This window comes from Patella vulgata, chromosome 4 (assembly GCF_932274485.2).
Source record: "Patella vulgata chromosome 4, xgPatVulg1.2, whole genome shotgun sequence".
Taxonomy (NCBI): Eukaryota; Metazoa; Mollusca; class Gastropoda; family Patellidae; genus Patella; species Patella vulgata.
The window spans coordinates 24255956-24282201 of NC_065882.2; the positions used below are offsets into that span (position 1 = coordinate 24255956).

Here is a 26246-nt window from a genome sequence, read left to right on the forward strand (position 1 = left end):
TGATCAGGGGCCCCCCACATGTTCCAGGCCCCAGGGCCCCCACCATGGTTAATCCGGCGTTGGCTATCACCCAAACAGTAATGGAGTCCCTTTAAATGATGTACGCGCGGGAAATTGGACCAACAAAAAGTTAGCTATTCCGTGACGTGCAGGTGGGTTATATATATATATATAGAGAGAGAGAGAGAGAGAGGGTGAGAGAATATTGATATGACTAAATCGCTGTAACTATCTTTCACAACAAGCAAACATAAATTAACTTCTATAGATTATCAAAACACCGGTGATCGAGTCAAGGTGAACAATCAATGAATCACAATGATGTGACTCACTTACGATCGCTATTATGACTCGTATTATCACACATTAGAGATATAATGTAATCGCACCAAATACTCACGATACAATATATCAAATTGACTTTTACCAACCCGTGATTCGGCTTACGCCAAGTGTAGTCGTGGCCGACAACTTGTTAGCTTGGTTAGCAACCGTACCTTGTGAGATTCGTAGTAAAAGTGATTCGTTCATGTAGTCACGTGATATCGTCAACGAGCAATCACGTGACATTCACTACACTATCAAAAAGTTACAATTCTCGAACGGAGGGCAATTAAATATTCAATCACCTGAACAGACAGTAGCCTAGAAGTGTGCGCAGCGACCCTATTCTAATCCGATTCCCCTTCAGTTTGAATCCGGGTGCTGGAATACGGGTGAGAGATTCCGCTTGGGCGATTGCGACCAAGGTCACTAAATATAGTAGTGATGAACATTAAACGAACTAAACTCATTTACGAGAAGACAACTCAGCTAAATAGCTTTGAATGACTGCAGGTAGTGTAGGCTAAATATCGATGACTATTGTTACCCGACAGGCATTACTAAGCATATAGGTCAGATTATATGGGTATATAAATGTACATAATATACATGTATATGGCCACTCCATATACTGGATTATTTTAAGGTAAATATGCTTATTTACATCAACGATAGGCCCTATGTAATACATGACTTCCTTATTTCGTGCTATATTATGCTAAGGGCAGGCGAGCGTATTGTTTCACCTAATCGCGCTGATTAGATTTCGCCAGCGATATTTTACAGCCGATCACGAACGGGCATACGTAGCGATCGTCTCGAGGGTGTATGCCATTCAGCGAGTAAATTACGTCGATCATGTGACCTGTTCTAAATCGTAAGATTAGTTTTGTAGCTTTCTATTTATATGCTAAAAATAAGACGCAGAATACATAGAAGGACTAGGAGGATAAATCAAAACCTATTCCACGCTTCGGCATGAGTGGAGGCGGACATTTCTATATATCTATGGTTTCAAATTTTGCATCACATCTAATAGACAGCTGTCCTTAACATGGGCGTCACAGATGGGGGGGGGGGGGCTGAATATACTTGGATTGCCCCCCCCCCAAAAAAAAAATACATAGTAGGCCCAAACTTCTATTTATTTACAACAATTATTAGGATTAGTTAAGATTCTATCTGTATAAAACCTGTACATATCCCAATACGGTTTACATTGCTAAAATAAAACACAGAGAGAATCATCCTGGAAACATGTGTGAAGTGAAAAGTAACTGTGTTCCATAAAATTGTGTCTAGTTAGCCTGTCAGTATTATTTTGTTAATTGTCCCCCGCCTTTCGAAGAAAGCAGGGGACTATTAAAATGGGTTCGTCCGTCTGTCTGTCCGTCTGTCTGTCCGTCACACTTTTTGGGACGCCGTCCGTCTGTCTGTCCGTCTGTCTGTCCGTCACACTTTTTGGGACACAATAACTCTCTTCCTAATTGAGCTAGAATGTTCAAACTTGGTGTATGTGTTTATTAGGTCAATGCCTTGATGGAGTTCGAAGATGAGCATTTTCCGCTTAGGGTAAGCAGAGATAAGCAATTTGATTGGTTGATACTTTGGGGCACGATAACTCTCTTCCTAATTGAGCTAGAATGTTCAAACTTGGTGTATGTGTTGATTAGGTCAATGCCTTGATGGAGTTCGAAGATGAGCATTTTCCGCTTAGGGTAAGCAGAGATAAGCAATTTGATTGGTTGATGCTTTGGGACACGATAACTTTAGTTCTAATTAAGTGAGATTGATGAAACTTGGTGTATAGTTTCATTACAGTAATACCTTGAATAAGTTTGATAATGAGCATTTTCTGCTCAGGGTAAGCAGAGCGATACGCAATTTGATTTTTATATGTGTCCTCTAATTATTTTCCTATTTCGGCGGGGGACATGAGCCTCACTGTTGGCTTGTTTTTTTCTGCCACTTATCAGAGTGAATCGCATGTAGGTACCAAAAAACATTATCGCCTAAACCAAATATTTATCACCCGCTCAGAAAGCAACGTAACCATAATGCTTTTGCATGCGGTGTCTTGGTAGAGAGCATGGCCACATGGTGTTTGTTTATATTTTTTAGGGGTTTTAAAAATGAGTTAGGGTTAGGGTTGCGGACCCCCCCTCCCCAATATATATTTCACGGCTACGCCTCTGGTCCTTAATGTCAGGCCATCCATCCTACATCACTGACTAATAAAAATGGTTTGCCCGACAATATACGCTAGGCGAATGAGTGGAGCTTGCCGTGCAGGGACCCCTCGCCCCAAGAACATTTGACGGCCGCAAAGGCGTTTTCCTGCTATTGCAACCCAAGGATACAGCAACTTCAAAGAGTTCTAGTATAGCCGGACTGACTCGAATTCCAATCAACCAATCAATCGTTCACAATCCACGGAGACGGGACCGTCAGGAGAAAATTTTGAAAATTTAGCTGCCGCAAACTCGTTTTCCTGCTGTTCAAGTCCGTAAATACAGCAACTTCAATGTGGTCCATTTAGTTTCACCGATGTGGTTACTTGTATGGTTAATTTTTACTTCAGGTTACTTGTATAGTTAATTTTTACTTCAATATCCTTACGTTCATATTTCTTGTAACATATAGCAGATCATGACTCATGCTGGCATTACACAATGGTTTCTTTGGATTATATTCCTGGGCCCTGTTTCTCGAAATCTTAACTAAAGATAAAATCCAAATTTTAGTAGATACTTCAATTTTGATTTACTAAGTACTAAAATCAATCTAATATTATTCAATCAAATTACTAAAATTTGGATTTTATCTTAGTTAAAATTTCGTGAAACAGGCCCCTGATTGTTTTCAAATTTGAGTGAAGTCTGTGTCACTACATACCCGGGACTGTACAGCGCAGTGGACGCTTGCGGCTTTCCCCCCAGATCCATTCACTTAATTTGAATTGTTCATTTCTTTGTGATTTCTGCGTATTGTGTCTTGTCCGTATATTTGTTGTTTTTTTTTGGTGTAAATTATGTGTGGTGCTACCGAAATCCCACTGTATGCCAACCTGAATTCCAATCATCCAATCGGGCTGTTGCAGCAGCATTCACAAATAATAATAGATGCCCGAAAAATGTCGCACAAAGTAGAGTGAATCCAGACAAAATGTTTTAATCAATAGTCAACTCAGTACAAATTCGTGGTATTCAACTAGATGAAATGATAATGTTTGTTTTCACTTTACCCGTCCTCCTCGAAACGTCAGATTGCCCCCCCCCCCCCGGTTCGTCTGGGGGTTATGTTTTTCAATTTGCGCTTAAAGGGTACACGATGATTAATTTTGAAACCAGTTTGGAAGAAAATGACTCACCTTGAAAATTGATAGATACATTTCTGGACTGCAGTTAACCCATCAGTGGTTTTCCCACCTACACCTATCTATTTGTTGTACCCTAACCCCGATAGTAACAGTATTATGTCAAGCATGCCAGTGCCTGTTTAATTTAACGCGTATTTTTCAGGAGAAATAATAAGGTAAATAAAATAGATTCATATTACTAACAACAATTTTTTGTATTCGAAACCATTATTATTTATTTGAAAAATGTATCTATTTTTATCGTTTCAGTGAACCGTGAGAATAAAACATGAATATACTACTAATATCATCTGTGGTTTTAGTGGTGACTTACCTCATCATAAAATGGTTTAAAGATCAACATAAAACACCTCTACCCCCAGGTCCAGGATTATTAGAATGTTTAAAAATTACCTGGAGAATGATGCGAAAAAATGATATTCATTTAATGAGTGCTGATCTATGCAGACGTTATGGAGAGATATTTAATATCAAGATCTTTTCGGAGAATATTGTGATGCTCAACAGCAGTCGGGTGATTCGTAAAGTTTTGCTGTCCAGTCAATATCGTGACTTAACAAACGATCGACCACCGACATTTGTTAAAAAACATTTAATCTATGATGGTCATGATATCGTGTTAAGAAATTTTGACTTATTTCATGTCAAATTAAGAAAAATTGTTCATAGATCTATGAAATTATATGGGGATGGTGTTCATGTATTCGAAGATATGGTGAAAAATGAAACAAAGAATCTACAAAATCATCTAGAGACTTCCAATAAAACTTGTATCGACTTAGACCGAGCTTTAACGGTTTCTTTGATAAGGGTATTGCATATACTTGTGAGTATAACTGAATTTTTAACCAATAATTACATCAACTTGTACTGAAATATACTTTATGGTATAAACTTCTATTTAATTAAACCTTCATGTTAACACCATGTACTTGACCCCATAGGCTTATTATTAGGAGGTTGGCGGGGTGGGGGTGGCGTTGGTGGTGGGGGCTGTAATCATATAGGCGTATGAGATCATATTGGCTTATATAATTAGGGGTGTGGTGTGGAAACCATAACGATATAGGCGTACTGCGAGACCACAGGCTTATTATTAGGGGCAAGGGTCTGTGATTATACCGTGTGGGATCATATAGACCCCATGATTAGGGGTGGAGGTGAGGTGGAGGGAGAGGCGTATCTACTGTAACTATAGAGGCGCCTGGGATCATTTAATATAGACTCATGATGGGGGGGGGTATATATATATATAGGCCTATGTGATAGTATAAGCCTATAGTGTAGTATTATAATGTAGTAGTAGCTGGTGGTTAAACAGTTGCTTCCACGCTTGTGGTATCGCAGACAAGGTTGTAGGCCTGGGCCCTGTTTCTCGAATTCTTAACTAAAGATAAAATCCAAATTTTAGTGGATACTTCAATTTTGATTTGCTAAGCACTAAAATCAACCTAATATTATCCAATTAAATTACTAAAATTTGGATTTTATCTTAGTTAAAATTTCGTAAAACGGGCCCAGTCTATAATTATACGGGCCTGAAAATTTATTTCTTATGTTTTTTTAATACCGATTACATGATTTAAAAATCGGTATTCTATTTCAAGTTAACCAATGAAGCACCTATTGATACTAAAGATGTTTGTGAAACTATTGAAGAATATGACCATTTCATCAATATAATTTTCAAGTCTTCGAACAACATGGTTCTCACAAAATGTCCATGGGTTCGTTTTGTACCTGGATCATTGCGTCAGATGTGGATAAATACAAAGAATGCACAGAATCGACTGAATGATTTATATTTAAACCCCACTATTATAGAGGTGAGTATTTTCGATATGCAGGGCTTATCGATATTCATCGTGCCACGACTTTTAGTCCCGGAGTTACCCCCCTTCGCCAAAACCTCGTGAACGCGATAGAGGCAACAGTTTATGGCATATTTCTTTTACAAATTTGTTGATGAGAGGACGACGAAGACTTAGGTTCTTTTTTCCGTAGACTTTGTGAACGCGATTAAGGCTACAGTTTTTAACGGAATATTTTAAAATTTGTTGTGGGGCATTGTGATGAACCCTGTGTAAATTCAACCTTCTTTGACTTTCTGTTTCATAGTTATCCTCTTTCTACAGATTTTTGTTCAAATTGAATGTTCCTTGACCTTCCGTACGAGAATTACGCCCACTTTTCTGTAAACGTTTTGAACGCGATAGAGTCTATAGTTTTTAGCAGATTTTTTGTCAAATTTTATGGAAGCATTGATATTCAGTGTTCCGCGAATTTTAGTTCTGGAGTTATTCCCCTTTTTCCAATTAACTTTGTGAATGCGATACAGGTTAAAGTTTTTAACGGAATTTTTAAAATTTTCGTGTGAAGCAATGCAGAGTACAGCCCTATCGATATTCAGCTTTCAAAGACTTTTCGTTTCGGAGTTATCTCCCCTTTGTCGAAGACCTTATGAGAGCGATATCGGTTATTATTTCCAACCGATTTATTTTTCAAATTTGGAGGGAAACGTCGAGGTCATGAGAAGATGAACATCATTGATATTCAGCTATCCGCAACTTTGCGTTCCGTATAGTTATGCTGAAACCTTGTTAACGCGTTTTGGGCTACGATTTTTAACAGATGTTTTCAATTTTTATGAGAATCATTGGGATAATGAGAGGTCGAACCCCATCGATATTCAACGTTCTGCGAGTTATTCCCCCTGTTCTTAAATTTCAAACTTTGAAATCAAATGGGGTTTAACGTCACACTGGTCTTCGTCGATTTCAAATTTGGTTTGAAGCATTGTTGTCATGAGATTGAGAGAATGAACCTTATCGATATTCAGCATTCTGTGCCCTTCCGTTCCGTAGTTACAAATATTGGACTATAAAGCAACCAGGTTTTAAAGTAGCTAAGTCTCTAACTCAATATCATCCAAGAAGATGGCGGACGAGTAGAGTGGAGTGAATGATCAGACAGATTTTAAGCTAATTTTAATGATATCCAGTGATTAAAATAGTATGTACTTTTGCAAATAATACAATTGTGATGTTAAAATTTACTACATTATAAAACTTTAACAAATAATCAATTTTATGACAAGTTATTTGAGGTTTTCTTTGTCTACTCGACGATTTCAACTTAGAAGTGCTCAGGTGAGCGAAGTTCGTTTTAGTTAGAGTCAACTAGAGGACAGTCAGACATTCAATAGAAAACCAATACAAGTAACTTAAAATGACGAACAAGAAAAACAACAAGCGAAGCAAACCTGATGATAGTACCAGTTCCGCAAGCATATCTGCTTTTCTTGACACATTGGTAAAAGACGATGAATCTCTTAAATCCTTAATTCGGGAAATTTACAAAAGAGAAGAAATTATGTGCCAACTGATAAAACCAGTGATATTTGAAAAAATGAATGATAAAATTGTGCAACTAGAAAACGATATCGAAGAATTACAACAATATTCCAGGAGAACCTGTCTTAAATTCAGTGGGATAAAAGAAACAAAAGATGAAGACACAGATAAATTAATCTTAGATCTTATCAATTCACAAATTTTACCAGAGAGTGAAGAAAGGTTAAATCTTCATCATATTGGACGCTCGCACAGGGTTGGCCGCAAAAATGTCGGATATGAAAGGGACATAATTGTGCGTTTTATTAGCTATAGGTACAGAGCTGTTGTGTTTAGAAATAAAAAACTTTTAAAGGATTATAACACTACTAATGAATCCAAAATTTATATCAACGAAGCCTTAACAAAGAGAAGATCCTACATATACAAACAAACACGAGGAGTTTTCAAAGCTGGCCTAGTAAAGAGTTGTTGGACGTATGATGGGAGAATATACGTCAGAAATCTAGATGACGACAGAACATATCTGATAAATAATGAAGACGATTTGAAAAATTTCACATCAGTACCAGCAACAACAAGACCTGTTCTTAGAACGCAACAAGGAGATACCAGGCGAAATATATTTGGAGACCTAGCATCTATAAACGAAGGACAGAAGACTACTAGACAACAATCCATAGTAAACTTTGGGGTTATGACGTCAACACCCAAAAACCCAACACCAACAATGTCACCAAATAAATCTAGCCAAGCTTCAAGATTCTAATTATATATAACAATGTATGTAAGTTTCTTTAAATTCATATTTAAGTATATAAACAATTTTATATTGAAACTTTAAGCGTATACAATATTTCTTAAAAATATGTGAAGTTATAAGTAGTTCATAGTTAAAGGGAACGTCCCAGATGATTATTTGGAAGATACAAATGTTTAATTTTTCTATGAAAATTACTTATAAACCCCTACTTTAGACCTGTACAACTATTACAGGCCATATTATTCATTACAGGCCGTATACAATATTTCTTAAAAATATGTGAAGTTATAAGTAGTTCATAGTTAAAGGGAACGTCCCAGATGATTTTTGGAAGATACAAATGTTTAATTTTTCTATGAAAATTAATTATAAACCCCTACTTTAGACCTGTACAACTATTACAGGCCATATTATTCATTTTTTAACCGTTTTAGAAAGTAAAAACAGTAAGATGAGTCTATATGTCTTTCATCTGTGAATATAATTTGAGGCTAATGAAACCCGACGAGCTTTCAATTTTTAACACATTAGCAAATAGTCGCGTTTGTTAAGATCCGGGAACTTTTAGTTTTAAAGACCTGAACTTTCTGGGAGTGTCACTTTAAGATTATAGAATACTTTAAATAATATGTTAGGATGAAACTGGTTGATAATAGTATTCTGTACACACAACATTGTATAATAGTAACTTATGTGAGACTTATATGCAATATTTCATAGTAATATGTTAAGTTGAAACTGGTTCATACTTAAATATTAGCACTCTGTACACATATCAGGTCAACATTTTCAAAATAAGGCCGAATGTTGTAACTTGGTCATATTTAAGTCTATACAATATTTCACAAAAAAATGTTAGATGGAAACTGGTTCATATTATGATATTAGTATTCTGTACACCTTACATAGTAATACTATGTTATATTGAAACTGGATCATACTGTACTCATACTTAGACAAAAATTATTCAAAAGACAAAATATTGATATAATATTCCATAGTAATAAGTTATGAAACTTGTCAGGATCTTTATACTAAGATAGTAGTGTAACTAGTGTTATGTAAAAAATACTAATACAATTTTGACCCATCAATGGCCACCGTTTCTATGAAACAGCATTCACTAATTCAATACAATTTTCCAAAAAAATATATTGTAGTGAAACTTTTCTCCTTTTTTAGGCAATAGTATTAGTCTATGATTTTATTGATACAATATCACAATAGGTAATAATAATATGCTATGTTGCAATTATTTAAATAATTATTAAATAATGGTATTCTATAAAGAGATTAAGACAGTACATGTATTATATAATAATGCCTATTATATTAATATTTTAAAACAGCAATTATAATGATATATTGTATTGCAATTTTGTTTAGATTAAGAAAAAAGAATTTACTACAATATACTCAATATTTCATAATAATCTATCATTTCACAAATTGCTCTTAGATCTTAGAAAATAGTATCTTATAAACAAATCAAGACAACATTGTATAATGATATATTATATTGAAACTTGTTTATCCTTAGATAATACATGTAGTATTCTGTAAACATGTCAAAACTGAATTTCATATAATATTTTATGCTTAAAACTTGTTAATACTTGGACAAAAGTATTCAATGCACACACTAAGACAACATTTTATAACTTGCTACTAAGACAGTAGTACTCTACTCACATATTTAGATTATATGCTGAAATTTGTTCATACTCAGAAAACAGTATTCTGTACAAAATTTTTAGAATTAAACCTAGAGTAGTACACATATTGACACAATAATTCAAATTATATCTTAAATTAAACTTGTTCATGCTCATAATGATATTTAGTGTAAAAGTTGTTTATACTTAGGTAGACAAAAGTACTCAAAACACATATGTTATTTGGAATCTTTTGGTTAGATTTTTATATTCTACAAATTTATTAAGACAGCATTTTATGATGAGGATACATATTATTATTTAAACTTGTTTGTACCTAAATTTAAAAAATGTTAATAACACAGACAATATTCCACAATAATATATTATGTTGGAACGTGCTTTAGTATTAAAAATATAGATGCATTTAAGACAAAAAGTATTCCATATACATAGTGATACAACAGAATAATATATTATGTTAAAACTTATTGAACAGCATTCTACAAACATATTGATATATTAAAGCGTGTCCATACTTAGATAAGAGAAACTTTTGGGTATATCAAGACATCTCATAATTATTATGTTAGACTATTTTACAAATTCATACTTCAAAACGTTTTGAACACTTGAACACACTCATTGATGCAATAGAAATAATACTTTAATAATATATATGTATGTTGAAAATAGCTCTTTTTAATAGTTCTTTATAATAAAATACTATGTTAAAACTTTATTTTAATACGGATTGATACAATATTTTGACACAATATAAGTAAGATAACGGTTTCTTATATGCAAACAATTCAATTTTTTTTTTTTTTTTTTTTTTTTTTTTTTTTTTTTAAATAAAATACTGAAGTACGTGTAGTTAAAATATAGCTTAAATTTTGTTAATATTTTTGATAAAAGTTATTTCTTCTTTTAATTTTAATGCGATATTTAAATCTAACTTATTCTTTAATTAAAGTTCTCTCTTTAATCTGTCTGAACATATGCAGCTTGTCGTTATTTTATACGGCAATCACAGAGGTGCGGTAGCGTTGTACCTCTTGTACATAAATGTAAATAAGTTGATTTCGTGTATTTATTGCCAATGTATTGTATATAATCAATTACGGCCAATTCATAAATCCTACATTTATTACGATTATCATGTTTCAATTTTCATAAGCATTTTAATATTTATGTTATCTTTATTGTTACAGAGTGGAGATGTCGAACAGAATCCTGGACCAAATAAATTTTCCTTGGTGCATTTGAATGTTAGGAGCATCCGAAATAAAATTGATCTTGTCACAGCAGAATTATCAGAAGATTATGATTTTATTTTACTTACAGAGACATGGCTTGACAAAAACGTTTCATCTGACACCCTATCTATCACTGGTTTTAATGCACCTATAAGAAAAGACAGGACAGACGGACAGGGTGGGGGCGTTGCACTATATTACCGTATGAACATATTAGCAAAACGTAGGACTGATTTAGAAACCGACAGTACAGAGTGCATTTGGATTGAAACAAATATTAATAATGTAAAGTTTTTAATTGGCACCTTTTACAGACCTCCAAATTGTTCAACCCAAATTAACAAATCAATATTTGATTCTTTGTCATTGGCAGCATCAGATGATATAAATAACCTCCTTATATTTGGCGATTTTAATTTTGATCTTTTGACTAAAACAAATACTATTATTCACTCAGCTATCTCAGTTTTTGATTTTAAACAGATTATTACAGAACCAACAAGATATGACAATAAAGGGGGGAAAACATTAATTGATTTAATTTTAACAAATTGTTCAGGATATATCTACGAATCTGGTGTATTAGATAACTTCTGTAGTGATCATTGCCCTGTGTACTGTCGGTTAAATTTTCATCGTCAAACACTACATAGCTTTTCTCGAACAATATGGAACTACGATAGGGCAGACTTTGACAATCTTCGACATGACATTAGGAGTATACCATGGGACTCCATCTTTGATAATGGTTCAATTGAAAGCTCTAGTATAGCCTTTACAAACGAGTTAATACAACTAGCAACAAAATACATTCCCAACAAAAAAGTTACTATTAGACCTAAAGATAAATTATGGATGAATAACTCTATTAGGAAAATGAGAAGGAAAAAAAATAAAATACACAAGAAAGCTGTAAAAACTAATTTGGCAACTGATTGGCAAAATTTTAGACATATTAGAAATACATATATTAATTTAATAAGAAACTGTAAAAAAGAATATTATCAAAAATTAGACGACAAAATTAACAGTACAAACAATTTTGGCAAAAAAGGGTGGTGGAGTCTTGTTAACTCGTTTGTTAGGGATAAAAAAGGTGGAGAAATGCCACCACTTATGAAAGATGGGACCCCATTATTCAACCCTAAAGATAAAGCACACTATTTAAACGAATTTTTTATTAACCAATCACAGCTAGACTACACTAATGCAAATCTTCCGGATCTCCAGCACGAAGAACACTCATTGTGCAACATATTACTAACACCTAAAGAGGTTAGAGACATGATTTCAACAATTGACACTTCTAAAGCTACAGGACATGACGAAATTAGCGGGAAATTAATAAAATCTCTATCTTCTGAAATAAGTGAACCATTATGTAAATTATTTAACATCTCTTTAAACTGTAAGCATGTACCAATTATTTGGAAATCTGCAAACATCACGGCAATTTTTAAAAAAGGTGACCCAACTCTTTGTGGTAATTACAGACCTGTATCGCTATTAAGTATTATTGTAAAAATCTTTGAGAAATGCATTTACAAACATGTCTTTAACTTCTTTAAGGATCACAACATTATAACTAATCTACAAAGCGGTTTTCTGCACGGGGACTCAACTACTTATCAACTAATAGACCTTACTCACTTTTTTTGTCAAGCCATCGATCAAGGCCAGTATACGAGAACGGTGTTCTGTGACATCAGCAAGGCTTTTGACAGAGTGTGGCATGCTGCACTTTGTCATAAGCTAGGGGCAGTTGGGATCAGAGGAGATCTACTAGAGTGGTTTGAAGACTATCTTAGTAATAGAAAACAATGTGTGGTTATTGGGGGTGCTTCTTCTGAACCTCTGACTGTCCCAGCTGGTGTCCCACAGGGCTCCGTTCTCGGACCCCTTTTGTTCCTTGTTTATATCAATGATATTGTCAAAAACATTGACTCGAACATCAGACTATTTGCAGACGATACAAGTTTATATATAAAAGTAAGTGACCCAACGGCATGTGCGAATGTTCTTAATGCTGATCTGGAAAAAATAAATATTTGGGCAAAAACATGGCTGGTATCCTTTAACCCGCTGAAAACTGAAACACTTGCACTTACTACTAAGAAGAAAATTATATTACCGACACTAAACTTAGACAGCATTCCAATTCAAGAAGTTTCGTATCACAAACATCTGGGACTGACATTTCAAAATAATTGTAAGTGGGATATGCATATCAATAACATCTTAACAAAAACTGGTAAACTCGTGAACTGTCTTCGATCTCTAAAGTACCGACTTAGTCGCAAATCCCTAGAAATTATGTACACTTCTTACATTCTTCCTCATTTTGACTACTGTGACATAATATGGGACGGGAGCACTAATGAACTGACTAACAATCTAGAATATTTACAATTAGATGCACTCAGGACTATATGCGGTGCTGTAAAGGGTACCAGTCATAAGTTAATATATCAGGAGACCGGGTTTATATCACTGCAAGAACGACGAAGGCGACACAAACTAATATTAATGTATAAAATTTTAAATCATTTTACTCCCGACTATTTATTTAAACTTATTCCTTGCAATCAATCATATTCATACAATCTACGAAACCAAAACAATTTACCAGATTATTTTTGCCGAACAACTCTCTTCTCTTCTACTTTCATACCATCCACTATTAAAGAATGGAATAACCTTGATAATGCTACCAAAAACGCACTTACCATTTCTTCTTTTAAATCAAAATTACGAGCTATAGACAACTCTGTTCCATCTGTCTACTATATTGGTTGCAGGAAGAATCAAATTCTCCATTCTCGACTTCGACTTTCTTGCAGTGATTTAAACGGACATAAATTTCTAAGGCATATTTCGGACATTCCTACATGCGATTGCGGTCACTTTTTTGAAGACTCTGAACACTTTCTGTTAGTTTGCTCCTTACATTCAGATGCCCGTTCTCAAACTATTTTTCAATTAGAACCAGAACATCACAATATTAACTCCCTATTATTCGGCGTAAAAGATAGCTATAAGGCAACACAGATATTTAATGCAGTTCATCATTTTCTCGACATCTCCAAGAGGTTTTAAAGTCATGAATTATGAATTTAAACATTGTTGTGGCTGTGAAATTTGTATATAATGTAAATAGCCATCAAATTTCAATTATCTTGTATATTTATTACTATTATTTTGTATTTTAATGTTTGTATTTGTATACTATGGAGAGGGGGTCCATAGGCTAAGCCTGTTCCCCAATCCAAAATTTTCTGAATAAAATATTGTTTAAAAAAAAAAAAAAATATCATCCAAAATCTTCAACATTGAAAACACGATTTTTTTGTCAAATTAAATCAACATTCATGTTGTGATCTTACCGGAAAAAGATGGGCTTTTGATATCCAATATTTAAGACAAAATAAACATTTTACCATTGGTACACGAATCGTGTACCATAATGCGCTTCAGCCCCAGTTGTATCAAGAGTCTCGAGGGACGAGGTTAGACACATTGCACCAAATCAAACGGCTGGAATAACCAGACGCTAGAAATTTGCACTCGCTTGAGACTGCTGGCTTATTTCGCCGAACATAACTGATTTGAAATTGGAGTAAAAACGGAAACCATTGAATGTAAATCAGGTTATATACATTCATACTACAGTATTATATGTGTTGCGACCTACTTTTGTCAATTTCTAGGTCCCAAATGTTAGCGATTTAGCTCCTTTAAGAAGGGGGTCTAATCCTTAGTTGTTGATTTTACGAAATTCGACATAATCATAATGCGCCTTATTTGTCTATTATATTTTAGAGAATGAAATCCCATGGCAAAGGTATACTCGGTAATATTTTAAACGAAGCTGTAGATGATGATGAGATTGATGGGGACTGTATTAAAGGAATCCTCAGCAACATGGTAGTGGCTGGCTATTTAACAACTAAGGGAGCTTTAAGTGGATTTTTTTTGTTGATGCTTTACTATCCAGACATTCAGCACCGTATTCAAGAAGAAATTGATGAATATATTGGTAGGAACAGAGATCCCAACCTAGATGACCGATCAGTAATGCACTATACAAACTCCGCCATTTTAGAATGTTTGAGATTCATTAGTCATATTCCATTAGGAATTCCACATATGAATAGAGAAGAAATAGAAGTAGAAGGAATGCGGATTCCAGCGAATGCTACAGTAAGTCTACATACGAGTTTGCATACTACGCCCATCGCTGAAATTGAAAGCTTTAACTGGAACAGTTTACATCTAGTTCATCGTTATCTAAAACTCTTAGCTACCGGAACACACAAAAACCATGAACTGATTGCATACACTTGGCAATCTTCTTATTGTACCTCTTTTTGTTCTTGGTCCACGGTCTTCAAACCATACCCAAGGCTCTGCCAATTCGTGCGTAATCGACAGGGAACTTGATATGCTTGTTCTTTGGTCAACTGCGAATCGATCGACGGCGACAAGATGGCTAAGATGCCCCCATGCTTGGTTCCTGATTTATACGTAGTATACTCGTACATGTTTAACTCAAATTTTATGGTTTATTGCATCTGCAAACCTTTATGTAAACAGAAAATGCAAACCTTTATTCTCAGATAATCGGCAGTTTATGATGACCCGTTATATTCAACTAGGGAGTAACCTTGGCGCGTTTATTCCCAGGCAATATGCAAATAACTATTCCCAGAAAATATTCAAATCTTTATCCGCAGATAATATGCAATTTATGGATGATGGCCCATTCGGATCAAGTATGGAATAACCCTGATTCCTTCTTGCCAGAAAGATTTTTAGATGACGCAGGTAAACTACTTCCTGCTGAACATCCACTTCGAGCACAGTAAGTCTTTACCATTTCGTTTGATCATTATCTCAGGTTGAAGTTAGGTTAGGCTTATGAGTGGACGACTGGTGCATCTGTATTGGATGACGACATTACAGTTTTACTTAATTATCTGCAAAATCTGCATCGGCTTTTACTAGGAGACAGTGATGATGTTTCCCTTCCATGTGTTCGAAAGACTGCATTAGCACTTAATGGAATGCTAAATGCGAGACCAAATTTTTAAAAATTCAAGGAAATAAGCAATTAGACATATATTTACATTAACAAATATGTTAAATCTGTAGTGGAATGTTGAAACTGGGTCATTAAATATTCTGTGATATAGCTGATTATAGAACAACTCACACCGTGACAACCTGTTCGGTGTACCACTTCATTTTATTTAGAAAAATATTTGACAATATCAAAGCTCGGTAACCAACGGTCTGACTATAATTGTGCTAAGAAGAGGTGGAAATAATGGTGGCGACTATGTCCACAAAATTAAATAAAATTTCTCTGCACGGTTGACTTCAGAATAGATACTGGTTATCTATCGGTGTGGTAACACATCTAGTTCACTGATATAATAATATGTACTATCCCCCCACACCTTCACCCCAGTCAGGTTGAGGGAACTTGCGAGAGATGTTCAGATTTTTGATATGTGTTAAATGAAGTTGATAAAATTGTGATTTTTTTTCTCTCTCTCCAGATTTATACCTTTTGGAACTGGAAGAAGAAACTGCGTGGGTGAATCCTTCGCAAAATCGCGTATATTTCTGTACGTTACGTCATTATTACAGAAGTTTACTTTTTCACCAGGTGAAAATAAATTAGCACCTTTAGACCCAGCAACATGGAAACCTAATGCTGCCATGCAACCCGATTTCTTGAACTGCTGTGTACATACTAGGTAAATGACCAAATATCGGTTAATGCCACCGATATTGATGTCTAAATTAACTGAAATAAAATCTTAAATGTTTTTTTGGGGTCCCCAGCTTTTCTGTGAAACTATTAAATTGTGTCCTCTCTTTCTCAGGTCATTCTGTCACACTTTTTGAAACGTAATAGCATTATTTTTGGGAATGGATAATAATCAAAGTTTGAATATAAAAAGGGGGTTCACATCCTACTTTTCTGTCCCATAATGTAAATGTATAGTTCACCAACCATTGCTATATTCAATATGGTAATGTAACGTTTTTGAATAGCTATTGACCCCATACTCCAGTCTAAGTAATCGTGGTGATACTATCAGGTCTTGTCATATATTGAGGTCAGTGGTAGCAATCGTGTTGACCGTATTGAAACGTATTCGAACGTATCTGCACGTAGCAGATCGTGGACTCGATAGGGACAACCCTATCGTAAAGCATCACACGACAGTGAGAACCCAGCATAAACAAGAAGACTATTAATGTTGTTCCTGCTTTTGGTTTTGTAAGAACTTTTTGGACTGTTGAGTTCTATGGTAGAAATAAGTGGTACTCATCCAGTCGCCCGTATAACTGCTATCGTGGGATTATAAAAGTATATTTGTAACTCAGTAATATGATACTTGTTATATAATATTATGTATAGTAAAATTTAAAAACTTGTGTTATCATTTCTTCTCATCCTCTCCCGAACTCTTAATGTAGCGAGCCGAATTTTTTCTCCAGTGGATGTGGTAACATTGTATAGTAATATACCTATGTAGATAAATAAAGTAATTCTTATCTTGGTTTACCTTGTCATCATGTGATATTAATATGCGATGCATTATGACCTGGCTCTGTAATAAAACCATCTCGGTAAACAACTGGACTGTACGGCAGCACATTAGAGCCATTATGTTTGTCCACGGACATTAGTTGTAAATAGCTATAGCCCTTTTCCCATTGCGAATAGATTAAATTAACCCCTGTAGACGTCACCATTAATAAGAAGATAGGCTTGGTGAAAGGCCGAAAGAACTAAATGAAAAGAAACAAAAAAAAAAGAAAAAAAAAACATATAAAAAACAAAAAAAACCCCAAAAAACACTAACCCCAAATTGCGACGAGACCACTACAGAGCAAAGCTAATGAAGGCAACCAAATTCAGAATGCATGTACAAAATCACAGTAAACCATTGGTTTGAACTTGTGGTGGTTACGCTAATGTGAGGGAAAGTACTGAATGATGGGAGAAGCAGGGACATGGCGAGAGGGTGTTAACTTCCACTTGTGATATTGTTTGACATATTCAAAAGATACAATTTCTTGCGAGCAAGACAGTTCGACTATTAAAAAATGTCTAGCCCATAATAGTGACATATGAAACTGTATATCAAGTCTATTACAGTTCTGGATTATCTACTATCCGGTCAACAGATTCTGAATATAAGATTAACCTATACATGAAAAGAGTTGTCTTTAAGGCCCATTCTCACGGTGCGACTTGTAGTAACTACTTGTAGTATCGACCCAAGATGCAAGTGAGAACACCCTAGTCGTACCAATTTTTACAAGCTCCCGAAACAAGGGCCAAAGCTATTTTTAGTCTTCCTCTCCCTTTTCCTTTTTCCCCCTTTTGCATGGCGATTTTTGTTGACTTTTTGGTGTAGAATCGAGGAAAAGGGTTTGAAAATACATTTTCTGCCAGGTTTTGGTGAATATTCATAATTTTGATGCGGAAGGATACAAGAGTTGAGAGGTTGGTTAGGTTGAAATGTAGGGCCTGAAATTGCATGTTTATTTGTCTCTACTTCCAGCTTGTGTATCTCAAGTTTTTCATGAAGAACCTCATACGTGCTTTTGGGCAAGTGGTTGCCACATGTTGCTCCATCTGTGGTAGAAAGCGTTCTACCCAACGAAAATTTGGGAAAAAGTTAGAGCCGGTCTAAGATACGAGAATTAACATTGGAGTCAATGGGGAAATCTTTAGTGATCTGTGTCCAAACATGGACGCGAAGCGCACCCATCAAGAGCCGCTCAGCAAAGCTGAGACAGAGAATTTTGTTAATAATTACCTCTCACAACCTTGCTTATGGGATGTGAGTGGGAACTGTTTTTATTTATCAAATGTAGGGCAATAATAGCCAGCGTCTCTTCGTCGCTTGATGACGCCATTATGCTAAGACAAGACGAGATTATCGCGAGATTCCAAGTCGTATCAACTCATTTATATACGATTTTGTAATCTACATGTAGATACTACAAGTAGTTACTACAAGTCGCACCGTGAGAACGGGCCTTTAAAAACGAAATTGTTATCATCTTGCGCTTAAATATAAAATAATGTCTACAATGGCACCCCGTAGCTTATTTACATTTCTTTGCTGATAGCAGAATTTAATAAATAAACACGTATCGATTGAACTGGTAATGTACTTTTTAAACAAGTGTGTTTATATGTTGGAAAGCGATTGTTATGGACTTTGTAATTAGTCATTGGCGCTTTGCAGGCCTTGAAAGTAAAAAGAATAATTTTCAATTTGATCTGGTTTAACTATACAATTACACTGGGGGCTAAATGTTTTTGTTAAGGCCGGCACAATTTTCTTCAAGGTCGCTGGGGTGTAAATAAGGTTAGGGCACGTGATTATTAGGGTTAGGGTTGGGATTAGCACTAGCCCTGTTAACATCTCGTGACCTTTGACCAAACTTGAAGTTGGCCTTATCAAATAGATCTAACCTTACATCGGGAGCGTTCATAACAGAATATTTACTCGACGTGACGAAAGCTTGGATTTTCGATAGTTAGGTGAGCCTACAGTTCTTTTGAATATAGTATATGTTAAATTCATTACATTTTGTCTCTTGGAGGGTAATAATGACCCCTGTTATACTGTATACGATATGCCCACATGCCTTTTTATACTATAAACTACAGTCTGTATGGTCAGTCTTAGTGTCATACGAATTTAGTTACAGCTGTTTATATATAATTATTTCTCTTGACATTGTTTTTAGTAGAGCGTGAAGTGGTTATCGTGTATGGAAGCCGGTATGTACCCCATCGCTCCTTCTTTCCTTCAGAACGAGATGTGGGTTGCGGGGGGGAGGGGGGCGTCTAGTGGATTAACGCATGCGCGTGAAACCATAAGGCCTGTCATTGAGTCAAGTGGCTTGGTTTCGATTCTATTTTTAGTAGAGCGTGAAGTGGCTATCGTATATGGAAGCCGATATGTACCCCTTCGCTCCTTCTTGCCTTCAGAACGAGTTGCGGGGGGGGGGGGGGGGTTTAGTGCATAAACGTGTGCGTGTGAAACCGTAAGGCTTGTCATTGAGTCAAGTGGCGTGGTTTCGATTCCCCACTTGTGCGTGACAAGGAGTAGAGTCGGCCGTCCAACCTAGTGAATTTTCTCCGTGTCCTCCGATTTCCTCCCACTGCTAAAGACCCCATTCGCTTAAACGAATTATTGAAATAATATTGAACCATATGTTAGTCCCTAAATGACCTAATTTGTGTTGTGTGGGTGTTACCCCCCCCTCTCTTTCTCCCTCTCTCTCTATCAAACATGTCGCGACCTCGACAGAAACTTTAGCATTGAATAAACCTTAAACTTTGCAATTCGGTTATCACGGGTAGTCAGTTTAGCTGGAAAGCGCGAGACGTGGTATTCGCGATGATCGAGGAATCTGATAGGCACCCCAGTTGGGTCAGTAGCCAATCAAAATTAGCAGGGTATTACGTGAACGGTTTGATAAGATGTACGGAGTTAAAGCCTTCTATAGAAGATGCGTTTGTCGCCGCTTCTTAGCTTCGTCTTCGCGCCGAGGTAACATGAAGGCAAATAGAAGCGAAGAGATACTTATCGGGTTCTATGGTGGTGGTCTAATTCCTTTTAATTCGAAGTAAAATAATTCGGCGTTTTCTCACTGTTTTAGTTAAGTGTAAGAATTCAGAATGGGTTTAATACTTATATCATCTGTGGTTTTACTGGTGACTTACCTCATCATAAAATGGTTTAAAGATCAACATAAAACACCCCTACCTCCAGGTCCAGGATTATTAGAATGTTTAAAAATTACATGGCATATGATAAGAAAGAACGACATCCATTTAATCGGCGAAGAACTTGCAAGGCGTTATGGAGACATTTTCATCATCAGAATCTTTTCAGTCAACACGGTATTCCTGAACAGTAGTCGAATAATGCGTAAAGTTTTCTCCTCCAGCCATTATCGAGATGTTACCAATGATCGACCACCAACATTCTTTAGTGAGTACATCTTTTATGGCGGCAAAGATTTGACTTTACGAAATAATGATGACTTACTTGTGAAGATAAGGCAGATAATACATCGATCCATGAAGATGTACGGAGATGGTGTCAAGGTGTTCGAGGATATGGTTAATTCGGAGATAGAGCTTCTGAAAATTAAACTTCGGTCTGCAGACAATAAACCTACATTCGATTTAGACAGTGCTTTAACAGTTTCCATAATACGAATATTGCACATATTTGTAAGTTAAATGTTTGTATTATTCAAATGGACCAGTTCTAAATGACCATTTTACAGTTTGCATTTATATATTTCAATTGGTTTAACAGTGTCATTTGAATGTGTCCTAGACAAATCAAAATTTGGGATGCATATTATTATGCAGAATCTTTTGAAAGGCTTTGAATATTGGGGAATTGGATTGGCTGTCTAATTAATGTCAATTCGTATTACCTAATTGTCACAGACATATAGAAGGTGTCTTTCTTAGAGTGGCCATCCTAATAAACGAAACGAAAATAACACATTTGATTAGATTATAATGATGCTATCACCTTTCTTTTAAGGAGGTAAACCCCTATAGAAGTCTATGCTATCTTTAAAACTTGAACAGCCACATGTAAATGTAATGTTTACGAACGAATCACGACATTCAAATATATTGTTTAAAACTTGAACAGCCACATGAAATGTAATGTTTAAAATTTGAACAGCCGCTCGAAATGTAATGTTTAAAGCTTGAACGAGATGTAAGCCTAATTTTCCCCAGACATTCTTTAAATGAAACTTTCTATTTTAAGTTAACGAACGAAACTCCAGATGAGGCTGCAGAAATATGCTCCGTCATCAAAGAATATGATCATTTTGCCAATGTACTTTTCAATTTTTCCAACAATATGGTTCTCACACTTTTTCCATGGCTTCGTTTTGTACCTGGACAATTCCGTGATATGTACATGAAAATGAAAAATGTTCAAAATCGGCTGCATGATTTATACTTAAATGATAGAATTAAAAAGGTGAGTTATTTTAAAAAATAAAATGTTCAATTATGAAATCAATAAAGTACCAAAAGCAGTCTTTGCTGGTTTGCATAGGTCAATAGATTATTTATATATCGTAGTTCTATCATTTTGTACTTATGTCATTATATTTTTTACTTCTGCGTTTGGCTTTGATACACTTTTATGTGCCCACACTTAAATGCATTCGTATATCACTGTCATCCCCGTCTGCCCGTCTGCCCCTTTGCCCGTTGTCCACATGTGCCTTGTGGTACTCCAGAGGTCATGGTTATCACATTACATTATCATCGTATAGTTTGTATCAGAGGGACGAAACAGCTCGTGTAAAACTATAGCAGATTCGCTATATGTGACATACTTGAAGAGCTGCTGGGACGAATTAGCTGCTGTAGTAATCCGTAAGGAGAAATAGACACAATTGCTCTGCGGTATTAGCTGAGCGAAGTCCGAAAAACTCGCCTTACAATGGTTTGATCGAATTTCAGGAATAACCTTCTCTGCCTTTATTGAATTCGGGCACGTTCTAAATATAATCCTATAATAAGGATTATGAAGTTCTTGTCATAAAAGAAGAAAGTTAATCTAGAACCTGTGAACCTATTAGATAAGCCATGTACGATGGCCTTTTAGTGTCACACGTTGATTTCTACCCTTTTCTTGTAATTTAACTCATAAGAGAAATCGCAGTGAAAACTATGATAAATAAAAAAAACCTCTTCTCCTCGGGGTAAAAGTTTTCTCCGCGGTATAAAGTTTTGCATGTTTTTTTGATTTATCATAGTTTTCACTGCGATTTCTCATATGAGGTAAATTACAAGAAAAGGGTACAAATCAACGCATGGCACTAAAAGGCCATCGTAGCAATGGGACAATGCATGCATCAAGATTTTTCTTCTTCAGAGAATAGGTTCTAACGGTAAAGGCGTGCTGGCTCATATACTGGCGGAATTCGAAGTTGATGATCAGTTCGATGAGTTTTACGTCAAGAGCGTCCTTGGTAACCTAGTTGTTGCTGGATACCTAACTACTAAAGGTGCTTTAAGTGGATTCTTTTTGTTGATGCTTTACTACCCAGAAGTTCAACAGCGAATTCAAGAAGAAATAGATGAGAATATTGGCAAAGAGAGGGTGCCAAGTTTAGATGATCGGCCAGTAATGCACTACACAAACGCGTGTATTTTAGAATGCTTACGATTCATTGGTCACGTTCCGTTCGCCGTACCCCACAGAAACAAGGTAGAGATAGAAATAGAGGGAATGAGGATTCCAGCAAATACGACAGTGAGTTTATTTTGACTGCCTTTTTTCCACCTCTTGCCTTAGATATTCTTTCCAAATAGAAGGCTTTCACATTGCCGTTTTTGAACAGTTTGGCATTACCGCTGTGGAACGGTGTGGCACAGTTTGGTTTTGTTGATGAATGAATGAAAAATAAAATGAAGTTTAACCTTTTCTACTCCAACCGGGTTATGAAGATGAATGTTGACAAAGGCTGCAGGTTTCCTTTAAGAATTGTGATATGAATAACATTACATCTTTCTAACCTAACTATTGAATCTGAAAAATATATTTTGTCACTGTTTTTGCTGATCGTTTTTGTAGCTTATCCCCAACATGTGGACTATGGCGCATTCTGATAAAGCATGGGATAGACATGATGAATTTTTGCCGGGAAGGTTTTTAGGTGATGATGGTAAACTACTTCCTGTTGACCACCCATTACGATCACAGTAAGTTCTGTTTTACTGTGGCCTCTTGGTTTCAATTTATGATCGGCGGTCCTAATCCTTATCTCGACTAGCATATCTCGGGTTCAAATATATATAAGTAATAACCGATAGCCGCATCGCAATTGTATAGGTACATATCACTTACCGTCTAACAGCCGAATGGCACTTGTATTCAAATCGCAGTTGCTTTAGATCATGAGATCTGTCACTGAGTCGTCGTTTCGTACCCATACCTGTACGTGACACGGAGTAAGATCGCATGCCTAACCTCCTCTGGGGTTTCTGTTAAAGCACTAGTAAATAAATGAAATAAAGGATATATAATGTTAGACCCGAAATGACATAGTTTTTAAACGTTAATTCTGTGTGAAACACTCATAAGAACCTTTATCTTAGTCCCGTAAAAAGATTTCGAATAAATACAAACAGCTGAGCTAGGTTTATTATAATTGGGGGCAAGTTTCCAAAATCAAGGCGGCAATGGTCTAGATAATATTGTCTATTACTGTGTTGTGGTGTGGCGTTATTATGTAGCTTACTATAGGTAAACAATAGGCTAAAATAATCCGATATGAGTTACGTATAACCTCTATTTATAACTTATTATGGTAATCACTTCGGAACGGCACAATAGTTTGAGTTGAACTTTCGGACAAGGTCTCGCGTTCATAAAAACGAGATTAAAGGGATATTATGTAAGATTTACATAAAGAGCTGGCTGATCTCGCTATATAATATTTCAAAAATAGATAATGGAAACTGAATATATTGAAAATTTCATCCAAATTAATTGAGCGAGGTTATCACTAGTTGTAGTTTTGACAAGATGTGTGCAATGATCGTAACCACTGTACTGGTCATTTGAGTTTTAGCCTCATTTCTCCATTTTTAAATTAAATCATTAACTGGACGAACTGTTCTAATCTACTTAAAATCGGAGCCATCCGATGGCATTGGGAGTTGATTATGGTCTTGTCATGTTAATAAATGTCTAATTAATAATTTATAGCATTTAAGGCCCAAAGAAAGACCTGCAGTAGGCAGATTTATCTCTTACATAAGACCTGTTTAATGTCTTTTTCAGATTAATACCATTTGGAACCGGGAGGAGAGTGTGTGTAGGGGAGTCCTTCGCTAAATCTCGTATATTTCTGTTTGTAACGTTATTATTACAGAAATTTAACTTTTCACCTGATGAAAACAAACTAGCACCTTTACATTCATCCCTATGGAAACCCGAAGCGGTTCTTCATCCTGGTTTCCTGAACTGTGTCGTGCGCGTTAGATGAACTAGCTACACAACTCATCATGTCAAGTAACCCAGATTATCTTTAATTTGGCATTTCGATATTTTGATTGTATATGCCATTTAACTAGTTCCTCTCGGGACGGCCTCGGCCCTCTGGTCGTTCCTGTACGTCATTATTAAGCTGCCGACCCCTATTCCAAGGCTATGTTTTAGCCCTACCCTTTTTTTCGCCACAGTTCTTCTCTATTCCCCAAAATAGCCTTGGGGTTGGGGGTATAGAGCGATATTTTCATATTGCAGTATAATATGACGGGAACGGTATGGGGATATTGTCCGTCCTGGGATCGTTCGGAAAGGATTTAGGTCTACATATCTATACATGCAAAGCAGTAATAATTTTGCGAAATGACCGCTGTGCTACCCTTGTAGTTATTTAAGAAATAAAAATACGAATTATCGGAGAACGTCTGTAAAAAAATTCAAGTGTAGATTTGTTATATGAATCAGGTATAAGTATATATATTGTTTACAAGAAGGGAACTAGAGGTCAAACAGATTTAGCAGGCATATGGGCCTTTTATTTTTGTGAGCGTTGTAATACTATTTGGTAATTTATGCGAAATTGCATTAGGTGAATATAAGTGCACTAGAGGACATGATTCATAATTTGATAAATACATATGTTATCTGTCTTCTCTGTTGTCCAAATATTGTCGTTGCGACCAAATTATATCATGGACCAAATATTGGTTTCAAATTCATAGACAAGGAATACGATGGCTGAAACAATACGGTTATCATACCCAAAAATGTAGAAAGTATGCTGGTTATTTTGATACTTTAACGGAGGTATAGATTAATGAACATGTTGGTCATTCAAATGTTTCTTTGTTATAAAACGTATATCATATTTGTTGATCAAATTAGGTAATAATCCGTGTCAGATATCCAGGGTATGGTGCATATCTCTTCCATATTTGGAATTTAGCTGTTATCGATCTATGACGTAAATCAATTAGGGGTAAATTCTTTAAAGTCAGACACCGCCTGGGTTCTTTAGATGTAGCGGTTTCCTGAATCTAGCCACGCTGGTTAGACTTTTGCGGGAGTTGGGGTTGAGAGAAAGAGATGTTAATTTTAAATACTGTAATGTTGTGTAACTGTTGTAACATAAAACCGTATATAGAAATAAAACTATTGTTGTTTCTGTTACATATTTGATTTCGGTATCGTGAGAAAACACAATGGTGAAGTTCTTAAGAAAAGAATTACAACAATATCTGAACCAGAGACAAAACTAGATAATCACAGGCTAACAAAGATCTGTGGCAGGAGAGAATATGTCGGACGTCGGATGTGGTAAGCCTTTTAAGATTTTGGGTTTTCCATATCTGACCGACGACGTATATTGCTACAGCGCTGCTCGAATTTATCTATAAATATTCACCGATTAATTATCCCACTT

General features: G+C 35.7%; 2 protein-coding genes across 3 annotated transcripts; both read left to right on the plus strand.

Moving 5' to 3' along the window:
- Window positions 1-603: 603 nt before the first annotated feature.
- Window positions 604-17313, plus strand: LOC126817714 (cytochrome P450 2C42). 2 transcript variants are annotated; one of them, XM_050544836.2, is made up of 6 exons: window positions 604-970; window positions 3953-4529; window positions 5311-5529; window positions 14553-14933; window positions 15467-15594; window positions 16295-17313. In XM_050544836.2, the coding sequence occupies exons 2-6, from the start codon at window positions 3972-3974 to the stop codon at window positions 16497-16499; spliced, it is 1491 nt and encodes a 496-aa protein (XP_050400793.1). In that variant the 5' UTR covers window positions 604-970; window positions 3953-3971; the 3' UTR covers window positions 16500-17313. The 2 variants fall into 2 exon arrangements, with proteins under 2 accessions (XP_050400793.1, XP_050400794.1); XM_050544837.2 differs by having other exon boundaries at window positions 604-837.
- A 1815-nt stretch (window positions 17314-19128) lies between these two features.
- LOC126817713 (cytochrome P450 2C42) lies at window positions 19129-25988 on the plus strand. The gene is made up of 6 exons (XM_050544835.2): window positions 19129-19311; window positions 20439-21018; window positions 21578-21796; window positions 22703-23083; window positions 23405-23532; window positions 24617-25988. Exons 2-6 carry the CDS (start codon window positions 20458-20460, stop codon window positions 24819-24821), a joined length of 1494 nt encoding a protein of 497 aa, XP_050400792.1. The 5' UTR covers window positions 19129-19311; window positions 20439-20457; the 3' UTR covers window positions 24822-25988.
- Window positions 25989-26246: the final 258 nt, after the last annotated feature.

Coding starts and splice junctions, on each gene's coding strand:
- LOC126817714 (XM_050544836.2), top strand. CDS start 3,972: ATGAATATACTACTAATATCATCTGTGGTTTTAGTGGTGACTTACCTC. Junction 14,934..15,466: donor GGATTCCAGCGAATGCTACA/GTAAGTCTACAT, acceptor CTTTATCCGCAG/ATAATATGCAATTTATGGAT. Junction 15,595..16,294: donor GAACATCCACTTCGAGCACA/GTAAGTCTTTAC, acceptor CTCTCTCTCCAG/ATTTATACCTTTTGGAACTG.
- LOC126817713 (XM_050544835.2), top strand. CDS start 20,458: ATGGGTTTAATACTTATATCATCTGTGGTTTTACTGGTGACTTACCTC. Junction 21,019..21,577: donor TACGAATATTGCACATATTT/GTAAGTTAAATG, acceptor TTCTATTTTAAG/TTAACGAACGAAACTCCAGA. Junction 23,084..23,404: donor GGATTCCAGCAAATACGACA/GTGAGTTTATTT, acceptor TCGTTTTTGTAG/CTTATCCCCAACATGTGGAC.